The sequence below is a fragment of the Sinocyclocheilus grahami genome, unplaced genomic scaffold, assembly GCF_001515645.1.
Source record: "Sinocyclocheilus grahami isolate Dianchi unplaced genomic scaffold, SAMN03320097.WGS_v1.1 scaffold135.1, whole genome shotgun sequence".
NCBI classification, from domain to species: domain Eukaryota; kingdom Metazoa; phylum Chordata; class Actinopteri; order Cypriniformes; family Cyprinidae; genus Sinocyclocheilus; species Sinocyclocheilus grahami.
The window spans coordinates 978,858-996,229 of record NW_015505314.1 but is presented as its reverse complement, the minus strand read 5'-3'; the positions used below and the strand labels follow the sequence as shown (position 1 = coordinate 996,229).

Below are 17,372 nucleotides of genomic sequence, written 5' to 3'. Positions count from 1 at the left end.
ATCACGAGTAGCTTCGCCACAAGCAGAAATATATACTAATATATAGAAGGTGCACAGAGTCATTCATGCAAACACAAAACACCATCATGGTAACACACATGATACTTAAATAATGCATTAAACTTTCATTAAACAACAGAAGATGTAACAAAGCCCAAATATACATAACTAATAACAAAAACTATTCAAAAAACATGATTATTTAAACAAAATACTTTCAAATGTGGAGTGTCATGCAAGGAATTCTGGGAATATCAGTTTACAGTTTTTGACTGTAAATTATACATTGATTTGTTATTTTTACTTCTAAAAACTGTCAAATTAACAGCATTTTACTGTAAAATTACATGAAATGTCTGGTTAGATATTTTACAGTTTTCCCTGTATATAGTACGGGAGCTTACTTTTAACCTATTAACAGTTTTTTCCCGTAGCGTTTTTACAAAATTTTACAAAATTACACTTATTTTTTACAGTGTAGTGAGACAAACCACATCCCTCTCAACAGACTCACTCTGAAGCCATCCCACGGGAATCAGCCTGTTGAGTGCTGAACACACACTGCAGAGAGGGGTCATGTTTGGTCTCTTTATATGTTAATGTTTTTTTCTCTCAGTGCAACCAGAAAACAATGACCAAATGCAACCGAATAAATGGAGATGTCGAACCCGCAGTGAATCCTCAGAGAACTGCTTTAGAATATGTGTGGGCTCTGAGATCCTCGTCTGGACTGGACAGGATGTAATCCGTCACCGTCCTCATTCTGCTATTGAGTTGGGAGAGGATTTAAGACACATTGGAGACTTGTGGGGAAAGCTCAGAGGAGTGAGTGCAGCTCTGCTGGTGTGAGTGACCTGATGTGGAGGAAAGGTCTGAATCGGATTGCTTCATGAGGTACAGTAGACTACAAATTAACGAGTGAGTTATAGTCAGAGGAGTGCAATACATGCTCCAGAGACCTCCAGACACCTGCTCTCAAATAAAATGGCAGAAAGCCCCCCAAAAATCATGAAAAACTGAATGAAGAGGCCGGTTGTACTAAGATTCCAAGCTAAAAAGAAGCTAAAACTTTCATCTGAAACCGACTGATAAACGTGTCATGCTACAGCAGCTTGTTATTTGAATTTCATTGCTTCGTCATTGTTAATGAGGTCGACTGACCTGTTGAGCAGGAAGATGTTGTCACTGCAGGTCAAGGCCTCCAACAGAACCTTCTTCTCAGAGATGGCTGTAGAGGAGTGAAACTTCATCCAGATAAACTCCCACACATCCTCATCCATCAGAGAAACGCCTGTGCAGTACACAATGTCCCGCACGTTGGGTGGAATCCTGTGGGACAGAGAGTTGACTGAAACATTTGGGTGAAGACACAATTCATAGCTAGTTAATGCTAAATACTCATATTTAAAGGTCCCCTGAAATGCTTAGAAACACGCAGCATTACTCTATGTGTTGACGTCATTTTAACTGAAACAGGAAAACAGGGCGGAACATATCAAGCAGCCCCGCCCCTTTTTAAAATAGCCAATAGCATTCGTTTATATCACAGCTTGGGCTAGAGCCGTTTAGAACCGTTGAGCTCCGTAAAGCATTTGACAGGGCATGCCAGCCACAATATCATCCATATTGCTATAAAATATAGCATTCTGAGTAGAATTCAAATAGCTCCGATACATTTTGTGGTCTGCGCCGACTCGCACATGTGATCCGCTCCGTGCTATCGTGTCTCTGGACCGGAGCAGAGTGTGTGTGCGGTGCGGTGGTTAGCATGACACAGCGCGAAACCAGACTTATTTTTTTCCTCAATGGAAAGCATATTTACACTGTTTGAATCGTTCCCTGTCCCCTATATAGTGCACTACATGCCATTCACTGTACAGAAAATACTAATTCTGTGGACAAGTGACCGATTTCATCAGCGGCTTCAGCATCTATTTTATAGTATAGGGGACGGGCGCTTCGGATTCTAGAGAGCATTAGATTGGACAGAAAGTTTGTTGAGAAGCTGAAGTATGATGTGACGTCAAAAAAATCGTTGAGCCATTTTGGCGGAAGTGACGAACTGAAAGCTTTGAATGCTTATATCTTCTAAATGCGAATTTTGTCACTGTTTTGGCACACACTGCCTTATAGATAAGACTAACATATTGATTCTAACACCCAAAAAAGCTTTAATTTTGATTTCATGGGGACTTTAACATTTACATCTTGATGGAGCCAAAATGTTTTTCACTATTTACTATTTTCTTTTTACATACATACAAAGATTGACTTTTAGAGTCCAGGGAAAATAGTGAAAATGGAGATACACTGATTAGCATATATGCACACTGAATGGTACAGGTGATTAGCATTCCTCACTGTGACCAAGTCTGTTAATTTATTGTTTGCTGAGGGTTACATCAGATTCACACGCCATTAGATTGCATTATGTTCACATGTACTATTTGTTTTAATTTCAGAGAATTACATTTTCCTGAAGAGAGAATTTTTCACAAGTCCTCAGGGTTGTTCAAATATAGTAAATCACAAGTTAACATTTCACCTCCAGAAGAATCAGTGAAAACAGTGTGAGTGGATTTCTACATTTTTATTTGTATGCTTACGTGAGAAGTTGATCTTTCTTTGGGGACACATTAGATTATGGAACACTATTCACTATTAACTTGTTGCTTATTAGCATGAAGATGCCAGAAGTCATTAAATGCATATTATATGAAGCCAAGGTCAAGGTTATGTGTAACTAGCATATTGGCTGTTTATTAGTATTTATAAATCACATATGAATGCCTTATTCTGCATGATGTTTGTATTTATCTCTTGTGTTTTAGATCCCTTGACCCTACCCAATACCTAAACACAATGTAGCGTCTGGACCAATCAAACACACAATATATATTTTGTTAGCTAGATTTAACAAATACTCTGTAACACCCCTCAGTTAACAAGCCATATGAGGACCTATAGACCCTTCCCCCTGAAAGGCGTAACACCCCCGGACCCTGGTAACCATGGCAACCCTGACACCAGATACGTTTACGACCTCATGGAATGTGACCAGGGAAAATGTCCCATAAGCAAGAGGCAAATGCACAGTAGAAATTGACTTTTCTACTAATTAATTCATAGGAAAACCTTTCTTTGAATGAACAGTGTATCCTTCAGCTCATGGTGTATGTTGTCTTTGATATTTTTAGACTATTTTAGGCATGCTTATGAGGGAACCCATTCCTGTCATCCTTTCATTATATGTAATCCTACCTTGTTTAGTATCTATGAATTCGCCTTCTTATGACCGAAACAAGCGTGTATATTATATGTTGGTACATAGGCAATATATATTAGGGTCCTGAGAATCTTTAGTAATTTCGATTCAAGTCCATTTGCAAATTACCATGCTTAGAGACAAAGGGTCATAAAACCCTCCAGCAATTGCCACCTCCCACTTGGAATTTCCATCTTTCTCATTGGACAAGCCCATCTTGAGAGGCGGGATCTTCTCCGACCTTAAAGGCCCCACTCCAGGGATAGACCAGTGTATGTGTTTATGTAGTATGTTAGACTAGTTTAAGTGTTTATGTGGTTAATAAAACCTTACTTGTATCACACTTGACGTGGTTCATTGTTTGCTCATAACTGAGTCACTTAATCATGCAGATTTATGCTACAAGCTTTTGTAGAATTGTACAGTAAGGAAGTTATTTCCCTTAACCAGGAAATTAACGTTCTTAGAATTGACAAGACAGTTGACCCTGACAGCTAAATATCTACAGCGGATCTAAAATATTCATAATTAATTATAACTAGTTATGATTAATTATTCATATTTCCCATGAGCTGATTCGTTACAACAACTACTTCAAGAACTAACTAACTTACTTAGTATCAATATGCAGCAAATTTTTTTGAGGGAAAAGTAGTTAATAGTGGATATGTGTTCCCTAAAGTGTTACCCTTTCTTTTTCTGTTTCTTCTTTTCACTCAAAATGTCTATGCGGGAAATACCATTTTAAATAAAAAGACACTCTTAGATTCAAAACGGACCACTTTGGTCCAAGTGGTCTTCTGCCTGTCTGCAGTCACTTTGAATCACTTGAATTCTGTCACAGCAAAAAATGTCCATAATAACACCAGCTGATCTGATTCGATGATCTTTGGAGAGGTCATCATTTTTTAAGTGGTGGAAATTTGACCCAAATGATCACTGCAGGCCTCCCAAAGTGAGTCACAATGCAATATATACAGTCTAGCAATATATTGGTCATAAGTAAGTGCCCTCTATGTACCCATGGATATCATCTGGTTACAGATCTCAGAAAAGAATAACAGTCTACTGTAGAGCTACACAGAGAGAACAGCATCTCAGGCTGTGAGGCAATGCATGTAATATTCGTACAGGAAGAAGAAATAACATTAAACCTCTGGAGGAGCCGCGGCGATACAATGACTGAACTGTTGATTTGCTCAAACAAAGCGCAATAAAGACCTGCTGATTCTGGTTGAGCTGTCGGAGCCTCTGGGAGTTTTCAATATATAGCAATACAGAAAACGGCACCTTCAGTAAGATATCAAATCATGTCACAACCAACTGGAGCATATAGACTGAAATTTCCACACCTGTGAAAGTGATGTCTTGTTTATGACTTCCACTGACAGGAACGATAAGTGAATTCAGAAAAACAGTTAAAGAATAATTTTTGTGACATTCCGTTAGCTGCCATGATTCTGGAATATATTATTTTAAGGTATTTTCAGAACGAAAATGGGAGATGACATAAGTCATAAATCTACTTTTTACTTCTGATATTGTAACTTGAATTTAAAAGCTTGATTTGCTCTAATATTAGGCTGTGTGAAGGCAACACATTTATAATAGATGGCTGTTATGAGATTTTGTAAAGATTCTATATGCCTGTGAGACACTTCTGTTTTGAAACAATGTACAAAGTTCTTAGTATTTTACATTGTGTGAAACACTTTTGTTCAAACAGAGACTAAAACTGCACTTAAAAGCAGTTTAGCTTGAGTTTTAGCAGAGTTGTCTTACTTTAATTTCAGTTTTCTTTTTTTAGTCTGTGGTATCTTGTTTTTAATTAATAAACGAGGAGGACATGAGGAGGATTTTTCAGGATTCTGTACAGTGTGTACAGCTCATAAACGCTGCTGGGTCATTCCTGTGACATTATCATCACCTAAACCATAAAATGACATAAAGATCAAACACATTCCTCTTTTATGATGTGCTCATCCCTGAATATCAATCTGAACAGATTATTTTTATTGTCCCAGTAGGACTAGTGGTCATTTTTGAAGAAAAGGACCATGAAGGACACATCTGGCAGATTCAGACTTCTGCAGTCAGCTCAGAGGCACAATTCAGAACAGTTATGACATAATACACAATAATAAGTATCAAAACTAATCATATAAAAACAGTGGAGAAGAAAGGCAGATTAATTTCTAGCAGATGAATTTCAGAACTAATTTCTTGCCATCTGTTGACTTTGACAGTTGTACATGAGAAACTAAATCATTTTTAATCAGCCGTTCTGGATAAAACTATCAGCTAAATGCCTTAAAACGTAGAATTTAAAAAAAAAATCACAAATATGAGCACTTTCATGAGCTCTAGTTCTTTGCCAGTGGATTAGACTAACTTGTCCACATGGTGATACGTCTAGCAGGAGGGATTGTGTTTAGTACAGAGACTTTCTGTCTGTTCAGACACGATCAGAAACCTCACACTGGACTCCACGGGGTAATAATTATAGAGCCACTGAGTGGAAAATCTTTGACTGAGCAGGTCAAACACTGGCTGAATCCAACCGAGTGTGTATTTCACATGTTGAAAGCAAGAATATTAGGCCAAAAAGCTTTTAAATTGAGCAGCCCACTGTTGTTAGAGTCATGTCAGAGGCCTCAGAAGTCATTAAATGCATATTATATGAAGCCAAGGTCAATATGTAACACATTTTATGTGTAATAAAGCAACTGTGTGTGTATTTAAGGTCTATCTGTCGATTTTAGGGCACGATATTAAAGAAGCCGGCAAACAAATTGCCAGTGCATTTGAGGTTGTCAATATGCAGTGTGTGTGTGTGTGTGTGTGTGTGTGTGTGTGTGTGCTCTTTCATGTGTTTGTAGGCATGCAGCCAACAGTTTGGCATAAGCACAAAAAATACCAAAAAGCTTTTAAATTGAGCAGCCCACTGTTGTTAGAGTCATGTCAGAGGCCTCAGAAGTCATTAAATGCATATTATATGAAGCCAAGGTCAATATGTAACACATTTTATGTGTAATAAAGCAACTGTGTGTGTATTTAAGGTCTATCTGTCGATTTTAGGGCACGATATTAAAGAAGCCGGCAAACAAATTGCCAGTGCATTTGAGGTTGTCAATATGCAGTGTGTGTGTGTGTGTGTGCTCTTTCATGTGTTTGTAGGCATGCAGCCAACAGTTTGGCATAAGCACAAAAAATAATTTCCTAAAAAGTAGGCAAACACAATATCTTGTGCAGGGTAAAGCCGTTTCATCAGATACACAAACACACACCCACAATCCTGTTTATTCTCCATTATGGTCATTAGTCCCTGCCGGTGGCATGGTGTGTTTGACAGTGTGATACTGCATACAAATATATGAACACTGGTGTGGGAAGCAGGGAAAACAAATTAGATGAACAAATGTGTGTTGCCATGGACACTTGGAATAAAACTCCTACTGTATGAATCTTGGCAGGGTTGATGAGCAGAACATATTGATCGGACCTTAAATTGCCCACACATACTAGCACAACACTCAACCCAACAACTCTAGCTGTCACTTTTGTAGTATATGGCTTCACAATGATGGATGTACTTTTTCTTAGGTTGAAGAGCAAAAACTAAATTGAGGTGGGATTCCTGCAGGACATCTTTTACATTAAAATGGCATTTTTAAACAAAAAACGTTTTTGAATGAGCATCTTTAACTACATGTCACTATACAAACCATCTGTTAGTAGGAGTCCACTCTGATTCAGTCAAATGAGTGGTTAAGGGCCAAGTCAGTGTGTGACTGAGTTAACTCTGTATTTTGGGCTGGTTTAGTGAATAAGGATTTGTCTGATTTAAATCCATGATTTAGACAAACAAATTTCTGAGTTTAACCAATTCAATAAAAAGAACTGCCTCAACTTCCAGCAGTTAATTGAAACCTCAAACATCATTAGGGCACTTTGCCATGTTTGTTTTTGTGTCAATCCAGTGAGGAGAAACACTGGGGTTGAATAAAAGCTGTTATGTTACTGTGTGTGGATGTCACTCTTTAAATTTGCTCACCTGTTCTTGTTGCTGGAAATCCAGTCTGAAATGAGAGAAACAGCCTGCCGGTGACAGTGTTTGTTTCCAAAACTGCAGGCCAGCATCATCACCTCTCTCTGCAACTCTCTGAGGAGGAAAGAAGGAAGTACATTAGCAGCTAAAGATGGAGGAAGTGGAAATGAAAAATTAAATACATGTCTACTGAGGTCATTCCCATCTCTGAGGTGGAAAATGTCTGGCTTGCACTTTTGAAATTCAGTGTCCTTACTTAGACTACATATAAGTTTATAACTGTAATGCATAATTCAAGAAATATGAAATTCAAGACTCACTCGGCCTGATAAGCCACCTGCATGAAGGAGCCGTCAGGGGAAGCGGCCGGCCAGCCCAACTTGTGATACTTCGGTTCCACCTGTCTTAGAACATAGTCCTGATGACACAAAACAAAACAAAACGGGAAGCAATGAAATTATTAAAGCAAAACAAAACAAAAAAATATAACAAAACACAAAGTAAAGCAAAACCAAATAAAAGTGCAAAACAAAAGGTAGAAAAAGAGTGAGTATGGTTGCCATGCTGAGACCAGGATTTAAATTATTATAGTTTTAGTTTTTTTTTCTGCTGTTTTGTATTGTATTGTGTACAGTACAAGTGTGTGTGTGTGTGTGTGTGTGTGTGTGTGTGTTTTGACTCGCCATATGATTGAGGGAAATGTTGCAGCAGTTATTGTCATGGCTAATTTAGCACGACTGCTCTCCTTCATGCCTTCATGCTCTCCTGCTATGCCGCAATTCAATTCTTAACACACACTTACACGAATAAAAGCACATAAATGCTGGTAGAGGATACTGTGTGATTTTCCATACTGTGGTGGACCATACAGCTGATCAGGTGTGTTTGTCAAGCTGTTTCTACAGTAACTGAGTGACATATTCTTGTTTTACTAACAGATTAACCTCAGTTTGACGATTAATGATGCTGTGTTTGTGTGTGAACAGGCCAAAATACACTGACCAGCACAAACACACACACACAAACACACACAGAGAGGGGCTTGGTCTGACAGGTTGAGACACCTGGCCACATGACTGAAGGCACCTGACTAATCTGCTCCAGCTGTTTCCTGTCTTGCATTACATTCTAAACATCTGTTCTGTCTCACAGTAAACACAGTGATGGAGAAAAATAGAGAGAAGATGTTATTAAATTCATCACACTCTCACTGCTGACACTAAAGGGTCGTCCATTACAGAGGAGGGGCAGAAATGACTCATGAGCACTGAGGGATTGTGGGTAGGCGTTTGAGTGATATTCTGAATAACAAAGTGATAAATGAATATGAAAGCAGGCAGACAGGCAAGGCAGAAGCCAGAGGAATAGAGAAAGAGTCTGACACTGTCATGTTAGGCTGTGTTCAGAATGGAATACTAGTACACTGCACTGCATACTATCTTTAAAAACATAAAAATGCTCATAGTGCTTTCTTTTTTTTTTTTGTTGGTACAAACTTCCAATAATATACATAGTGTATAGAAACAGTATAAGTAGTATGCAATTCTGAACATTGCCTATAAAGCACAAGCAATGGTGGAGATTTCACTCTATTTTCAGTATGTGTCAGTTTTTTTAAAATGCTGCAGCAAACAGGCATTGTGTCTGGAAATATTTTGGACTGATGTTTTGGATGATGATCAGAGGAAGTTTGAATCTGTCTGGTGGGGAGTCGAGCCATCTGAGACGTGCTGCTAGATATCTGCTGTGTCTTTCTTATTGCACTAGTCAAGGTTAAAATACACCAGACACCAAACTGATCTGAGATCAGACTCACGCTGAACAGGCTGTGGTCTTCAGTGCGGTCCAGGAGTTTGTCCAGCTGGTAAAGAGCTCGACTAGCAGCGTGCCACGGCAGAAACTCTGTCTCCTGAGACAAATATGAGATCATCTGCAGGGGGACGTTTTGGGGCAAATACCCCGCTCTAGAGAAAAGAAAGAGAGTACGAGGATCAGACACTAGCAGCTCGTTTTTATGCATTTTTCCCCTTTGGTAGACACGTTGTTAACATTTGATTAAAAACAGTTAATTTTGTTCATCATTATTCATTTAGAATAACTGTCAGGCATTGTGCTTTGTGTGGGGAGACATAATGTGCTGTAAGAAACAAAAAACAGCTTCTCCTGTATGGCTACAGTCATGTTCAATTTGCATAAGTCCATAAAGCATAAGCTCTCTTCTAAAGCTTCAAATGTCTTCTCCTTTTTTTTCCTTCTGCCTTTTTAAAAATGCCTACAACCCTCCCATGAGAGCAGAGAAACAGAGAGGTGGCCAATATCCTAATACCAAAAACAAGAGACTTTCCACGAGTCTTTGAATCTAAAAAACGATTGCTAGCAAGCACAGTTTCACTAATACATTAAGCAACCAGTCAGAACACCATAGCAACAACATAGCAATGTTCTGAAAAAGGCTAGTATTGTCGCTAAAAATACTGCTGCTGCACATATAACACATATGAATAACCCCCATATAGCATACATGAATCACCCCATAGCAGATCTATACAGGTGGAGCTGGGTAAGGTGGAGGGTTTTTGAAGTGCGCTGCAAACTGCTACAGTAAACAAAAGCCAGGTATTTGAATATTGAGCAGTAAGTTCACTGGCTACCGATTCAGGGGAGAACCAATCAGCTGCCATGTGACAATGATGTCACCAGGTCCGATTGAGCTAGACCTATCGGACTGCGCCATCTAGAGTTTCATGCCAGAACTCTGTATGTATCGGTACATTCTTCCAGAGAGCCTTGGCTGTCTATTTCAGTTTCTCAATTTAATGCAGGGCACATAAGCGCTCCCTATCAGAGGTCAGGCGAAAAAGGAAGTGATCAGACTTGAAAACAGACTCATTAAATTCCCGAGGACAGATTCACCCAACACACATTTAATTGGGACATTAATCACAGTTACTCACAGACACCCACTGTTACCCAAGGAGGTTTTTAACATTTCCAGAGAAACTGATTTGCATTAACATTAGCAGGAGACATATGAGGCTGTGAAGAACTAAAATCTGTTCCAACATCTTTACAAAAAAGTAGCAAACATGTTTATCGAACCAAGCAAAGGTGAATTTATACCATGTAACTAAGAAGAGTTTTAGATCTAATAAATAAGGTGTTTAAATAGGTTTGTGTCTAATTAAGATCAGGAATTGTGCTCTTCTTCCTTTGCCTGTTAATATATTAGAGAAGGACGGTGAGTCTTCAAACTGCCATTAATATTTGAAGTTCAGAGATTAATGGTCCTTAAAGTCTTAATATGAAATCAAATTTCCCTATTATACATGGTAATGAAAAGTATTGAAACATTTTTGCTCAATTGTATTTAAAAATATTGTAATAATAAGAGCTCAGAAATGCTTTATTTGACTGACACTAACATTTCTGTCAGTCTTACAGATATATAGCAGTCAGGAGTAATTGACTCCAGACTGTTGAATTATTTAAAGTAAATGCAAACCCAAAGCACTGGCTTTTACACCTCGGGCCTGTATTCATTTTCAATAATTCAACAGTATGGAGTCAATAATTCTCCGTTTACCATGATTACAACATGTACATGTGTTTATCTCTTGAAAATCCTGAAAATATTTTCAGGATTTTTGTCTAAAGCATGTGTAAACCACTTACGTACGGCATTGATTACATATTTAGAAACCGGGTCAACAGACTTGGAACTACTTCACAGCTGTGCGGTTATAGAAAATAAATCAAAACCATTGTGTCAGCCAAACGGAATAAAGCATTAAACTGAGGTCTAATTAGCAATGATTGTATTCAAATAAACAATTAATCAGCCTATAATGATGCCAAGGCACTTGAGACACTCATCGACTGTCATTCTTTCACATTGATTACAAGGAAATATTCAATGTATATTCTCTTGACTGATGTGTATACAGACATGAGGGATGCCGTTTTCAGTCAGTCAAGAGCTTAACACATTGCATGTGCATTACTTATGTTGTGTTTCTCTTTAGCACTTAAAGACACAGAAGCACATAAATCACTGCAATGACTTCACCGGTCACAACACATTAAAGGTGAAGTGAGTGATGGCTGGTAGACAACACAAAACACATCTCGTCTGGTCACATTGACCTCTAGAAAGTGACTGAGAGTTAAACACCAGTAATTAATAGACTAAATAAACATACAGGCTTTAATAATGTCACATTATGAATTTGTTAAATTTAGCTGTGTATCTTTGAATGTTATGTAATATGTTTATATTTTATATGCTCATTCAAATCAATAGATAGATAGATAGATAGATAGATAGATAGATAGATAGATAGATGTGGTCCTTCTTTAGAAGAAAAATATGGAATTTAAAAACATTTACATATAGAGACATTCATTATTACCACATTCACATAGCAGAGACTGGAAGCCATTCAGTTTCTCCATTTCGTAAATCTTTCTTTCTTCCTTGTATTTTCGAATTATTCAGCTTTCTTATCGAAGTTCGGAGGGAAAATGTTCATTAAATATAAACCCACCATTACTATAAAACTGTAATGAGGCACTGAAGTTTCCCTGCTGTTTTATTGAGCACAGTAATGAATGAGTTGATCACTCTTACGCTTCAGGAACGTACCTAGTACACACAAGCTCAGAGAAACATATGTTGCATTGCATGAAGGCTATTTATCATTGATAATAGCACTCCAGAAGAACAGCAAGGTGAAAATTAGAGTGTGTGGCTCTTTAAAATTGCCTGACATCATTCATTTTCAATGAGAGCTGGTGATGTCTGGTGACATGATCGTCAGCAACCATTGGTGAATTGAAAGAAACTCAATAATTCAAACAGATTTTTAATCCATGAGTATATAAAGAGTAACATAACAGTCTCCTAAATAAATCATTGACTTTCTAAATTGGCCTGTAATTGTAGCTCGTTTAGTCGGAGCATTAGCAGAGCATTTCAAACAGGTCTATTACGAAACTCCATCACTGAGACTCAGAGTCAAATGAGATCGCTCCATATGCATAAAAAATATTGTGTCAAAGGGAAAGAATATGAAAAAGTCTAAAATACTCTCCTTGCATCGTTTTGTAATTCTTTCTCGCTGCTGTGTGAGAAATGACAGAATTGTCGACAGGTGTTGTGATGTTTTACAGGTGCCAAAAACAAACCTTCTGTATCTAGTGCAACAACCTGCTGATGATGCTAATGTTAGGTTAGAAACAGATGAGCATTTCTATGGAAGCTAGTGATCGCAGTAACGGCAGCCAGCTGTTAACAGCTAATTCCTTTAATCTAGTTTAGTAGAACTGAAGCTACACTCAACATATACATATATTTAACACTATAATGTGTTGCAAAAATAAATAAATAAATAATGGATTGTGTTTTAATGTGACTGTGAATTTCATGTTTACGATATATTTAACACCAAAAAAAAAGTGGATTATTTTCTTTCAATTATAATTCTAAAACACATTTTCTCCTATAGTAGCATGATCAGCCTATAGAAATTTTGTTTAGCAAATGATAAAAAAACCATACATTAAAAATATATATTTCATGTTTAGTATATTGTGCTGAGTCTTAGTTTTATTGCAGTAATGACAACTTTTTTATTTAGTTACTGTACTATACTGCACAGTTACTATACTAATAGATGTTTTTTAGATAAAAGTACACTCAAGTAGATACAACGCATATTTACAAATGTACTAAAATATTAAACAGAAAATGTATATCTACAAATGTACAATACATTATTATATTATATTACATTTAAGTTGACTTCAGGCTGAAATATGAGCCATGTTTTTGTGAAATTAAACAAAACCTCCATCTGCCAATAAGGCATTGATATGTGCTTTATAAGTACTAATAGCCAATATGCTAGTATGCTAGTTATTAAATAGTGAGAATACAAATATTTGAATGAAAGATGAATAGCTTTGCATTCAACCCAATTAGTATATCTTTATGCTTAAACTAGGCTTAAACTAACACCAGCTTTTTTCTCCTCAATTGATCCAGTAATTCATAATCACAATAAAGGCTGACTGAGCTTTGGGAGGCAGTATTGATCAGGCAGCAGCGTCCATTCAGTTTCCACAGTAATATGAACACTCTTCATCATCCCAGTAATTTACAGAGAAACAAGACATTCTACACATTGTGATTAAGGATGATGCTGTTTTTAATATGCAGGTTGGCATTTTCGCTTCTCAAGTACATAAGAGCCAATAACCACCTCCATAGATCTGAGCCCTGAGGTTGAATAAGACATATCCTGTTAACATCCGCTCTTATTTATTAGGATTAGCTGTAAACAACAGCAGAGAGAAACAATGTGTACAAACCAGACTGAAATCAAAACTCAGGAACAAAAAGATTTGCCTTCAGTCCTGTTAAGTTTCAATTATCCAGCTCTTCGGTAAACAAGGCCGAGCCGAATAAACAGACTAAATGAACATGACGGAGCACAATCCAGGGGAACAGGTTTCAATTCTCTGCCCAACGTGATGGCAATAAACAAAAGTTTCCCTGCGGGTTTGTCGCCAGTTGACTGAATCGGCATGCTCAGGAAACATCTGTGGCCAAAAACACAATTCTCCACGTGCCTGTTAGACTTCTGTCTAGCTCAACGTGAGCCGCACAGCGCCGGCAGATGAGCCTGTCGTTTCAGTGTGATGAACCACGGTGCTAATGCTAGCAGAGCATCTGGCAGCTTCTTTATTTAGTTTGGTGGAAGAATAAAAATGAATGAATTTCACAATCTGTACAAAGCAGCACCTGAATACACAAAATGTGATGTACACAAAATACAAAAAAAGAAAGTCCATCAGTGATAATCAAACGTTGATTTGGCTGCCTACTGATTCTAGCTGCCAGCGGTTGAATATTTCTTTCATTAAGCAGAATGAGTGAGCTTTTGTATTAAACAGAGAGGACCTTAGGGAGAACAGTCATTCCTGAAGGGACTAATGGAAGTTTGGCAGCCTGTGGCACTATAAACTTTCAGAGGACACTCTATCAGAAAGCAGCTTTCTTCTCTCTATCTACCTTTATCGTTCGGTCTCTTCCTCTTCTCACATTAATGGACGTTCATGAGTTTCCAGCAGCTGATGAAGCTCTGAAGGATTGACACAATGAGGCAGCAGTGGTTTTCCCTCGTTTTCTTATTATCCACTATCGCTATAACAGCTCAATAGTCTCACCGCAGGTCTCATCTTGATGAGCTAAAGGGTTTTTCTTCAGTAACGCCTCCAGGCTAAAGGAGAAAAGAGACTTACAGTAAGAACTGCATCTGTCAGTAATGAACGTCTTACTGAAGTTCAGTGGCAGCTGGTGGAGAATTGTCTAGGTAGGGCACCACATCCAACAATTTTAGCATACAATCCAGTATGATTTATCCCAGTATAACAAGAGGAACAGTATTAAGACCTGAAACATTTTAAATAAAGATAATTGTTTTGCCAAGTTCAAGATTGAGGATGATTCCCACAAAACTATATTTTCTGCTTTGCGCCTCCGCTTCCGAAGATGCATGACTTCAAGGCATTTGTGTGAATCGGAAGCAGCTTGATGTGAAGTTCAAACTCCATCAAGCGCTTTTTGAGGCTTTGAGGGAAAACAAAGCATATCATTTTTTGGCATAGTTTTCCAAGGCTTTTTAAGTGAAGCACGTTTTATTTGTATTGTATAAAAATAGAATTAGAATTCATTTAGATAGGATTTAACACTATTTGCTTAAAGTTGTGTTTGATGTGAAATTACCCCAAAAGCTGAAGATTTTTTTAAGCACCTTGTTTGCGCTTGTATATAATTTAAATAGCTTCCATTTACAAAATGTGCAGAAATACACCTTTTTAATGAAAGTAAAGGTCCGTGTATAATAAAACTGTCAATGAAATGAAAATGTTAAATGAAACTAGAAAAAAAAATATTTAAGACATTGTTCAGTTTAGTTTTATACATACATTATTATATCCATATATTGTCTTCTAATGTCACAAATAATATTATCAAGGTTTACTGGGTTTTATTCTTTGATTCTTTTGTAGTGTGGGTTTGGTGAAGTGTACTAAAAACAAAAAAATTTCACACTCTTCCAAACTGACCCACATCTTTGTACATAAAGAAATCAATTCATTAAATCAACTCCATCACATGAGACCTCAAATTTTGAGTGTTGTACCGGCAAACTACTACTTCTCACTCGGAAAAAAAAGAAAAGAAAAGAAAAATAGGATCCACCTTTTTCTTCAACGTGGAAGTAAGCCTATGGGCAAGACTTCCGGTTCATTAGCCGCTATATGGAAATAATGAGAAGAATAACAACGTGCAGTAAACGGTAAAACTGTTTGCATTATAAACCAGTGTGTTCGTAATTAAAGGGGTCATATGATGTGATTTCTATTTTTCCTTTTCTTTAGTGTGTTATGTAGCTATTTGTGCATGTATAAGATCTGCAGAGTTACAAAGCTCAAAGTCTTCCACAAAAGGATTTATTCTATCTAAAAGAGAAGGCTGATCCAGACCGGACTAAAACGCCTCATTCAAACATGCCCCCACATCTCTACATCACGATGTGGAAATATTTGCATAATGCCGCCCAAATGTTCATGCAAAGAAAGGCGGCGTGGTTTCAGGAACCACAGTAGTGTTGATGCAGCCATGTCAGGGAGACGCTGCGTTTCCGACTTTGCTATGACAATCTGGTGCTTATTCTGAATCAGCTACAGTAAGTATGTTTTCTTAATAGTTTAAGTATTTGCTATTGACTGTTCAAATGTGGAGTTTTGCGCCGTGTAGAGTATCGCGTCATGTGTGTGCGTGAGAGAGAGACAGGGTTACATCACAGTGGAGTCAGCTTTCTTAATCGCGGCTTGTGTACTGCAAATACATACGAGCATCATCACTGTGTCTGTCACACAACTCTGTTCCCCTTTCGGGCTTGAACTGATGGTAAAACTAAGGACATTATGGTCTAACTAAGGTCTTTACATTTATGTTAAAAGCTGAAGCTCGCGATTATGGAAAGGGGCGTTACATTTCCGACACGTACTTGTGGTGTTCGGCCAATCACAATGCACTGGGTCAGCTGGCCAATCAGAGGAGACTGTGCTTGTCGGAAGGAGGGGCTTTGTAGAAAACGATGCGTTTGAGAGAGGCAGGGCATAGAGGAACTACAATAATGCACAGTATTTGAAAAATAAAAATTTTTGAACATTAAAGCATGTCAACGTATTCTGTTACACCAAATACACAAAATAATGATCTTTAAAATAGCATCATATGACCCCTTTAAGACAAAACATTCAAATAATATGGTAAGACACACCAATTTTCAATATCAAGCAGCAAAACGAGCAGTTCTGTACAGCTAAAAATATGCGGCGCGGCGCGATGCAACGCAACGCATAAAAATACAGTATAAGTCATTATAATCCATAATTATGTCCCCACTGGATGCAACGAATGCCTAGTTTATAATGGGTTTTCATGTTTTTGAATCATCACTCCGGCCTGACAGGGCATCACAATATGGTAAGGGGCGTAACATTTCCGTCACACGCTTGAGGTATTCGGCCAATCATAACGCACTGGATAGCTGGCCAATCACAGCACACCTCGCTTTTCAGACCGATGAGCTTTGTAAAAATCGACGCGTTTCAGAAAGGCAGGGCATAGAGGAGAAACAATAATGTACAGTATGTGGAAAATAATGTGTTTTTTGAACCTTAAACCACATAAACACATTTCATTATGCACAAAATAATGTTCTTTTTAGCAGCATCATATGACACCTTTAAAAAAAATTTATACAGTTTGAGTTTTGTGAATGTAGATATAATGAAAAGTTAAAAACAATAATTATTGTTTTTCATGGAATAACAAAATAAATGTCTGTATTTTTAATTACTTAATTTGGACCATAGTAAAGTTCTTAGAGATTAAATGTTTCATTTTGAAATCTAGCTGATGTGTTTTGCACTGAAAATCCAGACTTTTATAATCTAAGAGTTTTTTTCTCACAATTCTCACAA

General features: G+C 37.6%; 2 protein-coding genes across 2 annotated transcripts in view; one reads left to right on the top strand and one right to left on the bottom strand.

Annotated features, from left to right (window-relative positions):
- LOC107590972 (thyrotropin-releasing hormone-degrading ectoenzyme-like) overlaps window positions 1-17,372 on the bottom strand; it is a 122,661-nt gene that overhangs the window by 10,024 nt on the left and 95,265 nt on the right. Inside the window, exons 13-16 of the mRNA XM_016279942.1 lie at window positions 9,130-9,277; window positions 7,634-7,731; window positions 7,320-7,427; window positions 1,162-1,329 (exon numbers count right to left, since the gene is read on the bottom strand). Of these exons, the coding sequence (XP_016135428.1) occupies window positions 1,162-1,329; window positions 7,320-7,427; window positions 7,634-7,731; window positions 9,130-9,277 (522 nt within the window). The remainder of the gene's footprint in view (window positions 1-1,161; window positions 1,330-7,319; window positions 7,428-7,633; window positions 7,732-9,129; window positions 9,278-17,372) is intronic.
- The window catches only part of LOC107590973 (thyrotropin-releasing hormone-degrading ectoenzyme-like), a 97,279-nt gene that overhangs the window by 77,447 nt on the left and 2,460 nt on the right, over window positions 1-17,372 (top strand). The gene's annotated exons all lie outside the window — the stretch shown is intronic.